General features: G+C 37.4%; 2 protein-coding genes across 4 annotated transcripts; both read left to right on the top strand.

Annotated features, from left to right (window-relative positions):
• Positions 5,466–5,742, top strand: LOC109710379 (TITAN-like protein). Its single transcript, XM_020232902.1, has one exon. It carries the CDS (start codon positions 5,496–5,498, stop codon positions 5,721–5,723), a length of 228 nt encoding a protein of 75 aa, XP_020088491.1. The 5' UTR covers positions 5,466–5,495; the 3' UTR covers positions 5,724–5,742.
• Positions 5,670–11,623, top strand: LOC109710378 (TITAN-like protein). Of its 3 annotated transcripts, none has more exons than XM_020232901.1 (8): positions 5,670–5,773; positions 5,889–6,012; positions 6,510–6,840; positions 6,971–7,041; positions 7,755–7,791; positions 7,900–8,336; positions 8,543–8,635; positions 11,234–11,623. In XM_020232901.1, exons 2-7 carry the CDS (start codon positions 5,965–5,967, stop codon positions 8,606–8,608), a joined length of 990 nt encoding a protein of 329 aa, XP_020088490.1. In that variant the 5' UTR covers positions 5,670–5,773; positions 5,889–5,964; the 3' UTR covers positions 8,609–8,635; positions 11,234–11,623. The 3 variants fall into 3 exon arrangements, with proteins under 3 accessions (XP_020088490.1, XP_020088489.1, XP_020088488.1); XM_020232900.1 differs by having other exon boundaries at positions 5,688–5,773; positions 5,886–6,012; XM_020232899.1 differs by lacking the exon at positions 5,670–5,773 and having other exon boundaries at positions 5,783–6,012.

Genomic DNA, 13,358 nt, shown 5'->3' with positions numbered 1-13,358 from the left:
TCTTTCACCTTAACCATTCATCAAAATTAATGAATGGTTAGGAATTTAAAAGCACAAGGGCTGTTGTGCTTCTAATAGCACAATATCCTGCTTATAAATATATAGAGAGAGAGAGAGAGAGTTCAGCTGGGATACTATTGATAGGACCAAGGACTTGGTACTATCGAGTTTTCCACCGTTAGATTTAACTCTTTGATTATTTTTATTCGTTAGATTATACTATTCAACCAACCACCCACTCAACCCTAGGGGCCCACATCATCCTAACCGCACATTTCTCAATCCAAAAGCTAAAAAACTAATAGCACCAATAGCTTGGTGTATTGATAGCATTCCAACCTAGTTCTCTCTCTCTCTCTCTCTCTCTCTATATATATATAAAAGTGGTGCTAGTACATTATTAATAGTATAGAAATAATATTTGCCATATATTATTTTTTATTATTGGATGCTAAGATTTAGCGGTGGTAGGTGAAATAGTAATAATCTAATTAATGATAGAAAAATATATAGTAAAAACTATTCATACATTCTCAATAGTATGTTAACTAAACTCTCTCTCACTCTCTCTCTCTCTCTCTCTCAATATATATCAATTTCACGTGCATAATTAAGGAACTATTTTGTGGTACAATTTCCTTCAGTTTTGGGATACTGTTTCTTACCAAAATATCTTTTAAAAGGAACCATGCAATTCATAGAGGTAAGTTGAGTTTCCTAGAGAAGGGTATTTGGCAAGAGTATATTCATGGATATGTCAAATTTTTATCAAGTAGTAATATAACTAATAGAGCATAAACCAATGAGTTCCTTGTATTTACCTAGGAAGAAGTTAAACTTATATTGAAAAACCAAGTATAAAAAACCTTATGGTACACCTCATTGAGTGGTCCCATAGAAGCATGGGCAAGCATGTGATGTATGCTCATTTCCAAAAGCTTTGAACAACCTATCACTGTTGGACTTAAGCATAATAGTTGTGTCCTTGATATGAGAGCCATAGTTTTTACACATATAATTATAACCAAAATGTACCCTAAATGTAGCTTGGTAGTATTTGAAACTGAAGTTCTGCTATTTTGTGTCACTTTCGTTAAAATAAACAGCATGGCTCTTCAGTTTCACCGAAAGTTATTTATCGTCCGTTCGCATGCACTAAACCGAAGTTTCTGACATATGCATTTGTTAAAATATATCTTTTAACGCAAATACATGTTTTTTAAATTTAGCATATAAACTTATATTTCAAAAGGTAGTCTATCAATTTCCGTAGTACTTAGAACAGCATTGGTGTGATCATAAAACTCATACCAACTTAGATTTTTATACTTTGCCATGGAATCGTACGCGACACAATATCTAGGTTATACGTAAAAATTGAGAGGGGAGGAGATATTGTGGGGTACATTCTATGGTACATCAAGCTATTTAAATTCTCTCTCTCTCTCTCTCTCTCTCTCTCTCTCTCTCTCTCTCTCTAAAACCTATGTATGGTATATTATAGGACCACAGACACAATCATCTGAGCACATTAATTGGTCATTAACTCTCAACAATACCATAAGAAAACAAGTCCCCATTCATTAAATATAACTTTAAACACAACCACCTCATGTACTCGATCGTTTACTGTGGTCCAAAAACCACCACCACATTGTGGTCCAAACAAATACAAAACGAATATATAGATTAACATTAGTGGTAAGTTATAGGTACTAATCTTAGAAAGGAAGCTTCTTATGCCAAAAAAACAAAGAACAAAATAATACTCTCCATGCCATTTAAGGAATTTAATAGTGCTTTTGTTATCATTGAACAATATTTAAACTGTACGTACGTAGGTGTGCCAAGTACAATAAAAGTTGCATCTGTTTTTCGTTTTGTGCTTGTTAAGGTTAAAGGAGGTGTAGTTGTCCCAAGATGTATTTGGACCACGTTTGTGCACCATGACATGAGGAGATACATAGGCAGTGAAAAGGACCCAACTCTTTGGTGGTTGGATGGCTCAATCAATTCTATAATTTGACTCTCTCTCTGTTTTCTTTTCTTTTCTTTTTTTTTTCGGGTGTGNTCAGAAACCCTCTGTGTATATGTGGGATAATAATTTATACTTTACAATTCTACTGTTCAAAATATTAATTGTACTATATTTAGATCCAAACCTACTTTAACCCAATTTTTAATACCTTATCCGATTGATTAAAGGGTACAAGGGGAGAATAAGTCCTTATTCCCCCCCTTTTATATCCAAACATAATTTGGGAGATGGAAACAATGGTCCTTTTTTTTTTTTGAAACAATTAAGTTGGTATAAGTCTGAAACTGTTATTCTATCTTTTTTCCTGCAATTAACGTTTGTTTCGAAATAAGAATAAGCTTAATTAAAGGCTAAATTTTATTTTAATTATAGTATTAAATCATTAATTAATCTAATTAATATATTTCATCATTATCTATTGCTTAAATAATAAAGTAAGAAATTAATATATTATTTATAATTAATTCGCTAATTAAAAATTAATAATTTAATGTGTTAATCCATAAGCTAATATTTATATTGATATTGATCAATCGATAATATTTTTACTAATCTAATTAATTTCTATACTAATTATCTAACTAAAATAATTTACTAACTAATTAAAAAGTTATAATTTTTTTTATAATTAATTAATTAATATATTTTTATAGTTAATAAATTTATTAATTTACTAAATTCAACAGAACAAAATTAGATTGTAAGACACATTTTTTAGGCACTTTTGTATAAGTGTCCTATTTATACCAAAATAAAAAAAATCTATTAAGACCTAAATATAAAGCCAATCCAATTAATATTTTGATGTTAATTAATTAGATAAAATCTTTTTAATTTAAAATTATAACTTCTATTTGTTTTTGTTCTAATCTAACTATCAAAATACTATTTACCTTATTTTCATGAACAATTCAATTTTATCCAAATACAAAATTGGTCTAATTCATATTTATACTTAAATTTGTACTATCTTTGAAATAAGCAATTCTTACTGAACCAAAAACGCAACCTTAAAGAAAAAGTTTAAAATATCTACAAAATTAAAATTTGAATTCAAAATTTACACACCTACAGCGGAAAAATGTGGCATTCCTAGAAACACATTATTCTAAAAATAAAATATAAAACATAAATATTAAAATAATAAAGTTTACTTTAGCTATCTAAACTGTTATTAGAAATCTTGGTTGCATGACCTGGTGGGCATGAATTCCGCGCTCGGACCTGAACCCAAATTTGATTCGGACCAAGTAATTTGTTCGGACCCGATTTTCAAGACCAGATTTTATATCGAAATTTGTTTATTTATCAGATCTCGTCATATATTGTTTTTTTTTTTTTTTTTTAAGAGATAGAGAGTACGCTATCCGCTTCATTTATTTTATTTAGAAATAAATTTAGCTGGAAATGTGAATTAACTAGGATTCGAACTTGAGACCTCAGATACCAACCACCAAACCCTTTGCCACTTGCTCCAGAGACCGTCGGTCTCGTCATATATTGTCACACCTACTTACAATATATATCTGTATGTATAATGTATGTATATTTTTTAACTTCGAAACTTCTCCATCAAATTACCGCTAAAAATGAACAATACTACTTATTCGAAAAAAAAAAGAAGATAAATCAAATAACTAGAAATTCAATTTATTATCAACCATATGTAACCTCAGCTTTTGCGGAGTAAAGGGGTTTTTTTTTTTTATTTGTAAAATCCAATGTTCAATGTACTGGTTTATTAAAATTTAAAATTGTAAAAGAACTCCCACTAAAGTTGACGTACGAGAAAAACCAGCAAAATACTAAATCTGGCCCGTCCCGGGCCAACCCGGCCCAATTTTAACGAATCAATTGAGCCCGGCCAACATCCCGGCCTACTTAGCACCTAGTGCTTTGGGAGTCGTGCAAACGCCACGTGCTTTAAGAGGAGCGCTCTATAATATATACATATACATATATGTATATGTATACGTATATTATTATTATCTATATTATCTATATAATTTATCTATTTGGGACTTCTATTCTGCCACGTGACAGGCTCTTATTGTCCCTCCAAACTCCAAAGCCAACCTTTCAACATGGATCAATCTGCGCCGCCCATTTTTTCATCGGATGACTCCCTTCCCCCACCCGTCCAAAGCGCCGCTCTCTCTCTCTCTCTCGCCTCTCTCTCTCTCCTCTCTCTCTCTCCCTCTCGAACCGCCGCGCTCTCTCTTTCTCTCTCCCTCTCTCACCGCCTCTCTGTCTCTCACTCTCTCAACGTCTCTCTCTCTCTCTCTCAACGCCTCTCTCTCTCCCCCTCTTTTCCTCCCCCCTTCTCTCTCTCTTTCGCCCCCTCTCCCCAGAGCGAGCGGGCGGCGCGAGCGCTCGGCAACAGGAGGCGGAGCCGCGGGCGGGCGGTAGCGGGAGGCGGAGGCGCGGGCGCGGGCTCGCGCTGCTGCGGGTGCGGGGGCGAACTTCGGTTCTGGCGCGGACGGCGCCGGCGCTAGAGCCGAGAGGCGGAGTCGAGAGGTGCGGGTGGTCGCCGGCGTGGGGCGAGCCGGCGCGGACGCTGGCTCGAGCGAATTGGGCGGTATTTGTGCTGGACCGGGCCAACTTTATATGTGTTTTGTATATACTTTTCTCCAGCATCTTCTCTATGTTTTTTTTACTTTTTTTTTCCNCAATCTAATTCTACTCTCTTTCATCATAAAAATTTAAAGTATAAAATGTTTTACATATAATTTTTAAATAGTGTAGGTTATATGTATTAAACATAAATTTTAGTTTTATAATATTGACCACTTAACACAACTCACACACAGAGAGAGAGAAAGAGAGGTGGAGTTTACAACCATCTGTGAGAAAACGAAATCTATTGACTTTGCGGCGTCTCTCTCTAACATCGACCTAGAGAGAGAAAGAGAGCTCAGATCGCTAAAAACATGGCGGAGATAGCAAGATCAACTCCAACTTCATCATCATCGCCGCTAAATCCGCATCCCACGGCCATGATCTTCACTGGTAGCTTTGCAGTCACTTTATTTTTATTATTTTCTCCAGCATCTTCTCTATGTTTCATTTTCCTTTTTTTTTTTCTCTTTTCTAACCTTTTTTTTTATTTTGTATGATTTTAGATCACATACAAATAATAAAAATTAAATTTAAAATTTAAATTTTTTGATTTTACATTAAAGTTTAAATTTTTTGATCCGTGGGCAGTAAAATATTGAATTTTGAAAATTAAAATTTAAAACAGAAAAATTTTAGAATTTTTAAATTATAAATTTTAAATTTTAGAATAAAAATAAAGATTAAAAATTTAAATTTTAAATATTACATAAATTTTTCGCAGCAGCGCGGGCCTACATATATACTAAACAAGGAGACGGGGAAGGGTTCCCGTCTCCCCCTCCTCCTCCTCCGTTCCGCGTTTTCTACCTAACCCCTTTCTTTCTCTCCATCGTCGACAATGGCGGAGAAGGGTGCGAAGCGATCGTCGGAGGAGGGATCCTTCGAGCTGTGCGAGGTGTGCAGGGTGAACCACGCACATGGGCGCCGCCACAGGTACTTCCCCTCGCACCTCCGCGCCGTCTCCGCCCTCCTCTCCCGCTTCCGTGCCAAGCTCTCCGACCTCCGCTTCTTCCTCCGCCATCCGTCCCCTCTCTGCTCGAAGCAAGCGCACATCAACCGCCTCTAGTGCCCCTTCTGCGCCCTCGACCTCCGCGAGCTCGGCAGCGCCTTCGCATGGTACGCCTCCCCACTTCTCGATGCTCCTGGATTTAGGGTTTTGTGAGATTCCGTGTTTGATGAGGGTTTCTAGTGTTTCGTCGTTTTGGTTGTTGTGGTTGGTTATCCGCAGTAGCAACGCGATCCATCATCTGGCAAGCGAGGAACATCTGAGGAACGTGAGGGATTTCCTGCAGAAGCATGGGGGAGGGATGGATCGGGTTGATTCGTTTAGGGTTTCGGAAGTGGAGCTGCTCAAGGTGAGCACATGATTCAATTTGAAGTAATTTTTTTAATGATTTTTGGCCTCTGAAATTTCTAAAGAAGAAGCTAGCTTGATCTTGGTGTTTATTTGCATCAAGTAAATTTAATGCTTGTTAAGTAACTTTACTCTATGACCGTAAAGTAAGTGAAACTAGCTCATAATGGATGCTAATTAGATACTCGATGACTGTAAAGTTAGTTTGTTTTCTAAGGACACTATTGTGACTTCATGTAGTTCATGGAAATAGTTTCCTCAATGCTGAGTTTTTTTTATGGGTTATGTGCATATACTTTCTTATATTCTTTTTCAGACATATATCATTGTTTAAGAAGGATTTTAAGTGAAATTGTTTCTTTTTTGTATAATCATGATAATTATTTGACAAAGTCAGCGAGTTAAGTGGCTAGATTTGTGTTGGAGTTTTCCCTAATTTGAAGAAATTAAATTTATTTTGAGTATATTAATTATGTGGTGATGATTATGGAACTGCAGTGGGAGAAAGGCTGTGAAGCATTAAAGAGTGCAGCTCAGACACTAAGTGAAGGACCAATTGGACCATCGCCGGGGCCATCAAAGTCAATAGATATCCAAAATGAACTTACCTCTAACAATATGGATACTTATGCACAAAGTTATATCCAGTCATTTAGTTCAAATGTTTCTCATTGTGTTATGCCTTTACAAAGTCTTACCAATGAGGAGTTTAGTGGAACTTCGAATACTGGACAAGTTCCCTACTTTGCTCCTTTCACAGCTAGCGTACAGGAATATAGCAGTCTCCAGTATACACATGCTTCGCAAAGTTGGGCTGGAAGTTACCAAAGTGAGTGCAAATTATTTATGTTCTTGTGATGATTGTTTAGTATTCAACATCTTAACTTCTCTTTTCATGTTAACTTTCCAATAATTTCATCATTTGATGTTAACTTTTCATGTTTGGTATTATGTCTCAGGTAACCAACCTGCTAGTCTTTGCAATAATAATGGTAAAGCATCATTTGGTTGGTCTGCAAGAAGAGGAATGGTAAATATTCTTGTTTTGTAAAATGTATAAAATATCCTTTTGTATGTGCTTATTGAGATTGTATTCACGAAGTCACCTGTGGATTTGACATGATTGTTCCACTTTAAGTTCAACTTTCTCCTCTTTTTTTGGGTGATAAATAGTACATTTAGATGTAAAGGATATGGAAGTTGTCTGTCTTCTATTTAGGATTGGAAAACCTTTCTTTGGCAATTATGAGGGGCTCTATAATTTGAGAACTCACTAAGATGGAATGGTAATGTTGGAGAATAAAATAGGCATGTGATCTCAAGTCTCATATGCAAATGGCATAAGAGAAGTCATTCTATGGAGAGCGTTAAATTTGGATTATACTTACTGCCTGTTTGATCCAACTACTAGAGTAGCTTTTCTAGTCGATAAGCAAAAGCTGATTCTTTGGGAACTAATTCTAGATATGATTTTTGATTGTTCTATCCTGTTCATGTTTGATTTAGTTCACGTTATAGATGGCAGTATATACTTCAGGAGATCTTATATTGTTAATAGAAGCTTGCCTTTAACATAAGATATCTTATCCCTAAAAAAGGAAAAAATCTACTGACATATTGATTCTACAGCTTTACTTTTAATAGTTTTGATGCTTTTCTGGTCTGATACGATAATTTTGAGGTGTATGATATGAGCTTCTTCCTTTGAATGTTACAAGCAAATGAACTTATTGTTTTATACAGGATCAAAGCAGTGATTCTAGGGGTGACTTTAGTGCTGGTATTGATTTCTTCACAATCTTTATTTAGATTTCCAGTTTTCCTATTTCTTAGCAGGATATATTCTTGCAGTATTGCAGTTGCAACTGATGAATGAATTCTGTTTTAGTTGTGAAAGGTTTGACTCCAATAGCATTGCCTTCTGAAGGCTTGAAAGAAAATGTGCATAGTGGTGCTTTGCCTCCCTGGTTAGATGCAAGTGAAGAAAATGAGAGAAACTTAGTGAATGGAGTAACATGCCTCAAGAGCTCTTCTTCAGCCTCTGCCCAGAAAGGGAAGCGGAAATTGAACCCTAAACGTGTAGGAGCTGCATGGGCAGAAAAAAGAAGAGCTGAAATAGAAAGGGAGAAGAGAGGCGAAATTGCTGCAAATATTTGTGATGCTAATTGGCTCCCAAATTTTGGTCGAGTTTGGCAATCTGGCACTAGAAGGGAATCCAAAAGAGAGTTTGAGAAGGAGAAGCATAAGCTCAATGGGGACAAAAATCACCCTGAAGTAGCATCTGAAGTATCATTCAAGATACAACCATATATCAGCAAAAGAATGGTAAATTCTACATTTTCTAATAATTCATGTTTCTTATCCTATATTTTTGTTTACTCTTTTAATTCCTATAAATGGATGGGAGCAAGTCTTTTGTCTGCTATGATTGCCTGAAGTATATCCTCTTCATTGCAAACGCTGGGTTTTTTTTTTCTTGTATGTTAGAACATTGATCTTGCATGCTTTCTATGTTCTTATTTGCTATGCAGCGTATAGCTTCTGATAAAGATTGTGAGCTTAATGACTATTGTGAAGGAAAGACTACTGATTCATAATATCAGGATGGACCTCCATGAGTTACGGTATGTATTCATATCCATTCAATTTAACATTGCAGTATACTGTTGTATTGTATGGATATAAAGTACAATTTACTGTGGATAAAATGATTTTTGTCTTTGCATTGCTGATTATTCATATTTTCCTCTAGAAATCACTTGGTAACTTTCTGCTTCAGTTCAACTAGTATTATATTTGTTTCTTCAGATACCAAGGAACCACTTAAAGAAAAGAGGCTTATGAAATAGGAAATTTACTCCTCTGGAGCTTTTATTAGATTGTTTGAAACTATGAAAATTTGTTTATGTGATTATATTAATTCTCTTATTGATGTCTTCAAGATTCTACTCAAAGGTATTTAGTGGTCGTACAATTATAGTTAATGATCTCACTCCTGCTTTAGCTCATCACATTTACGATTAAGTCCAGATCTGCAGGATGTCTAAAAATCCAGAATCAACCAATTTGTTGCAACCCTTGTTGATCTAGAAGATGATCAGCTTTTACTTGAGTTAGATTTTGATTTGGTCGAGCAGGTTTTTGGGTGTTATAGGTGCCCGTGTCTGGTCGGTCTTGTCCCTAAACTGAGTTCATATGTTAATAGAGTCAAATCTTATTTACCGTAGCTTCTGCGGTTCACTGCTGCGGGAATTCTCCAGCAATCTAATCTTTGTTGTGGAAACTACTGTGGAGAGGATATAATCTGTGGAATTGTCCTTGGATTTCCTCACTGCATAAATATTTTTGGGTCCAGATGCTTGCAAACAAATGCAACTAAGTATTTAGAGCAGCCAATATAATGCTGGATTGACTTTATCCTGTAGGTGTTTTTTTCTTCCTGTACTATATTATGGACCTAGAAACACCTAGCAGGTCCCGAAGTCATGTAGGGGCTAGTTAAGAGGGAATCAAACAGGTCATGTTCTCCTTTAAAAAATACCAGTGGACCATCCCAACTTGGGACTGTTAAACCTACCATATATAGTAACTTGGGGTCTAGTGCTTGAACCAAACCCATTAGAGGCTCAAAAACTAACGCCCTCCCGCTCGGCCTCCTGCTCGCGCCAGCGCCCGCCCTCGCTCAAGCCCCGCGCCCGCACCCCCGAGGAGAGGGGTGAGAGGGGATCTAGAGAGTGGGGAAGTGAGAGAGACCGAGTAGAGAGGGAAAGAGGAGGGATGGGTGTGGAGAGAGAGAGTGTAGGAGAGGGAGGTAGAGAGAGAAAGGGAGGGGAGAGAGAGAGAGAGAGAGAGAGGGTGTGAAGAGAGAGGGCCAGCTCGCAGTGGAGGGAAGGAGAGAGGCTCGGTGGGAGAAGAGGGAGGGAGATAGGCTCGGATGAATGAAACAAATGTAGAGGCGCCACGTAGGATCGGACTACGCAGTTAGAGATGTCGACGAGCCGAACACGAGCGAGCTAGGGCCAGCTCGTGTGTACTCATTCATTAAGAGCCTAGCACGAGCTAGCTCGTTAAAGTATCGAGCTGAAAATTCAAAATTGTGCTGTGCTTGCCGAATATGAGCTGGCTCAAGAACAGTAAATTAGATTGTCAGTTCGATCTTCTACTATGTGAAAATTAAGTTGGAAGAAAATTAAAAAATTAAGGGTATGTTGGAGGAGAAAGTTTTCTGTGTAGCAGATATATCACATCATGCTATATACAGTTAGAGCTATCAACGCGCCGAACACGAGCAAGCTAGGGCTAGCTCGATCGTGTGCTTTCGTTCTTTTCTAACCTATTTTAACTCTTATTTGATAAGTAGATCTCGTATGCTGTATAATGACGTACCAGTCTATCTGCAACATATTTTCACCATCTCAACGGCGTCAATTATCTGGTTTCCTGCAATCGATTTCCTTTCAGCATACTGGGCGCATATATGTTGCTGCAATTTATCTTCTTTGTATTTCATTTGATTTGATCTCCTAGTTGAACGTACACTTATTCCATACGATCCTCCTCCGCATCTATGTAGAACTATGTACCCCTTGGTAACCCCCTTTCGACAACCAATACAAGTATTTGTAAGGAAAGGCCATCCTACAAATGATAACTGTATCGCGCATTGTTTATGTTATGCTTGATATTAAATATATGACTAAATTCTTCTGCTGGAGAGGCTTCTTTCTGGCATTATTGGATGGCTAGATAATCAACCATAGACAGTAAGTGTCGCTGGATGCATAACTCATTCCTGGCCATTCCAAACATCTGAAGTTTTTTCTTACAAATTTCGCTTATAGTTCTTAGAATTAGAGGTTTTAGAATTAGAGGTTTCAGCTTCCGACTCAATGCAGTATTAATGAAGAAATTATTGTTGCCGCCTTAATGAGGCTATAAATTGAAGTAAACACCACTGCTAGAACTTACTCTTTAAGGGCCATTTCTGCGACTAATGTCAATCCTCCAAGCATTTACATTTTAGCAAAGACAGCTATGTGGTTGCACGTCTTCCAATTCAGGTTTCTTTAATTTGTCATGGGATGTAAAGCAAAACCGCATATTGTAGCTCGGGTAACTTTGTTTTCCGTGATTGTTGAAAATATATGTGTACTTATGTAGCATGAAAGTATCACTTCCCTTGCATTTACAGTCTCATTTACTTAAAAGCCAAATGCGTGCAGGAGCTTTTGAGGCGAGAGGTCGGTAAACAACACGGAGGTTTCTCCTTCACGTTCATGTTGGCGGTCGTGTTGCTCGGAATCCTAATGGGCTATATTTTGAAATCTTTGTGAACACACAATAATAATCTTTCCTAGCATCTGTTTCCCGTCGGCGATTCCGACAGGAAAAAGGGTAGAAAGAGAAAGACTAAATGCCCCCTCAATGCTTCATGCTCTGTGTGTGTGTGTGTGTGTGTGTTGTAGAATTAGAAACACACTAATGAAAGAGTCCTCTCACACATCCATTCCTTTTTGCTTGTAATTGAGTGCTTATTGGATTTAACTTTTAGATGTAAGTTAATGTTCTTCTTGTCATGTTACAAGAGTGAGAATAGTGGATTTAAAATCTCATCTCTCTCTCTCTCTCTCTCTCTCTCTCTCTCTGACCGCATGTTTAAAATCATTGGGGTTAGGTGCCATTTTATATATCTCAATTGGTGGGGGCTGCAATTAGTTTTTCCATTATATTTGAATTAGAGTCCAAATCTGCAGTCTTCAGTTACTCCTTTCTTGCTCTCTACTTTTGTGGTTGGCATACACAAGCACCGTAAATTGGTAACTTGCTGATTTTTTTAGTTTGATGGATATGTGTGTAAGTCAGGCGGCTGAAAGACCATTTGATTTGGCTTCCCAAGCAGTTACATTAGAATCATTGAATCAGTTAGGTAGCACTCGCTTTTGTAGTTATGATCTTTGTAAAGGAATTTTAAAAAAAATGAAAAAGCTATATCAGTGCTTAGTAAATTTGAGGTTAGATTTCACCAACCATCTTCTGGAAATCACTATATTAACTTCTTCTAAGCTGATTCCGGACTAATGGAAGCTTCTCTTTTATTTTCTTTTGAGTTGATCTGTCCGTTAAGTCTTTTTTAATTACCCTCCTGCAGATATCATTGGAAATACTCTATCATCTCTTTAGTTATGCAACATAGAATGTTCTTTTACTTGTTCAGAATTTCATTCTGCCTCATTCTATATTCAATTCCTTTTCAATTCCCTTGTGAATGCAGAATCTCTCGTGCTTGTTATCTTTAAACATTGCAGTCGGAAGCAGAAAGCTCGTCCGGCTTAAATTCCTGAAACTTGGGAATCTGAGATGTCGAAATCCTTAACGACATACTGTTTTTTGGGAGGTGATGATATTGAGAGAGCAGTTGGCCGATCAGGCACAATCAACCTAGTCACTATTCGGTGAGTGGACTTTACTGCATTCAATGTATCTGGTCCATCGATTGTAAAGTTTTGTTTTGTTAATATCATTACCTGTGTTAATATCAATCTCAATGGGGATCCGCAACGAAGAAGAGCATATGCACTTCTCATTTTGCAGCAGTTCCTCTTGCTCTTTGTCCCTTTTTCTGGTGGGATATCACGCTTGTGTGCATACATGTGTGCGCGCGCGCGCATGCGTGCGCGTGTGTTTGTGTTCTGGATTTTAGGGTTTTAGGATGAATAGAGCTGGACAGGAAGCATATTCCCCACAAAGAAGATAGCTCATATCGGAAATTAGTTGGCGGACCATCATCCGATGCGGCGGTACGTGATAGGCTGTTGGGATGCTATAACTGTATCCCTTGTCTCCGTTGTGCTGGATGCTTCCCATGAATTTGGGTGGGCCGGGTACGGGGTGCGTCTACATCACTGCATGTGGTGCATCACGTAGTTGCTCAATGAAGGTGATGCTTCTTTTCCGAAGTTTTAAGATCATAAAATAAAGGATAAATTACATAAAACTTTCGGTCAATATTTGTTTTTTTTATTTTTCTTCACTGTCATTCAAAAATCTATACTTTACTTTCTTAAAAAATAAAAAATATTTATAGAAAATACGCTGTGATAAAATGATCAAATTGCTCTTCATTCTCTTCGTCTTTTTCCTAATGCGAAGCCTCTTCTTTTCAGCCGCAGCCTCTCTACCATTCATCGCGTCTTTCTCAACCCCAACTTCGACTCTATTTTTTTCATCTGCTCCTCCGCTCCTCTAGCATCCTCGTCATTCCTTCATTTCGACGACAGTAGGAAGAAAGATCCGAGTGGGTATAAATGGAGAGGTGGGCGAGGGTGAGACGGTGGAGGAGGGCAAGGG

Source organism: Ananas comosus, linkage group 5 (assembly GCF_001540865.1).
Source record: "Ananas comosus cultivar F153 linkage group 5, ASM154086v1, whole genome shotgun sequence".
Lineage (NCBI taxonomy): Eukaryota > Viridiplantae > Streptophyta > Magnoliopsida > Poales > Bromeliaceae > Ananas > Ananas comosus.
Note: the sequence above shows the minus strand (reverse complement) of the source record. Positions and strands in the feature narration are given on the sequence as shown.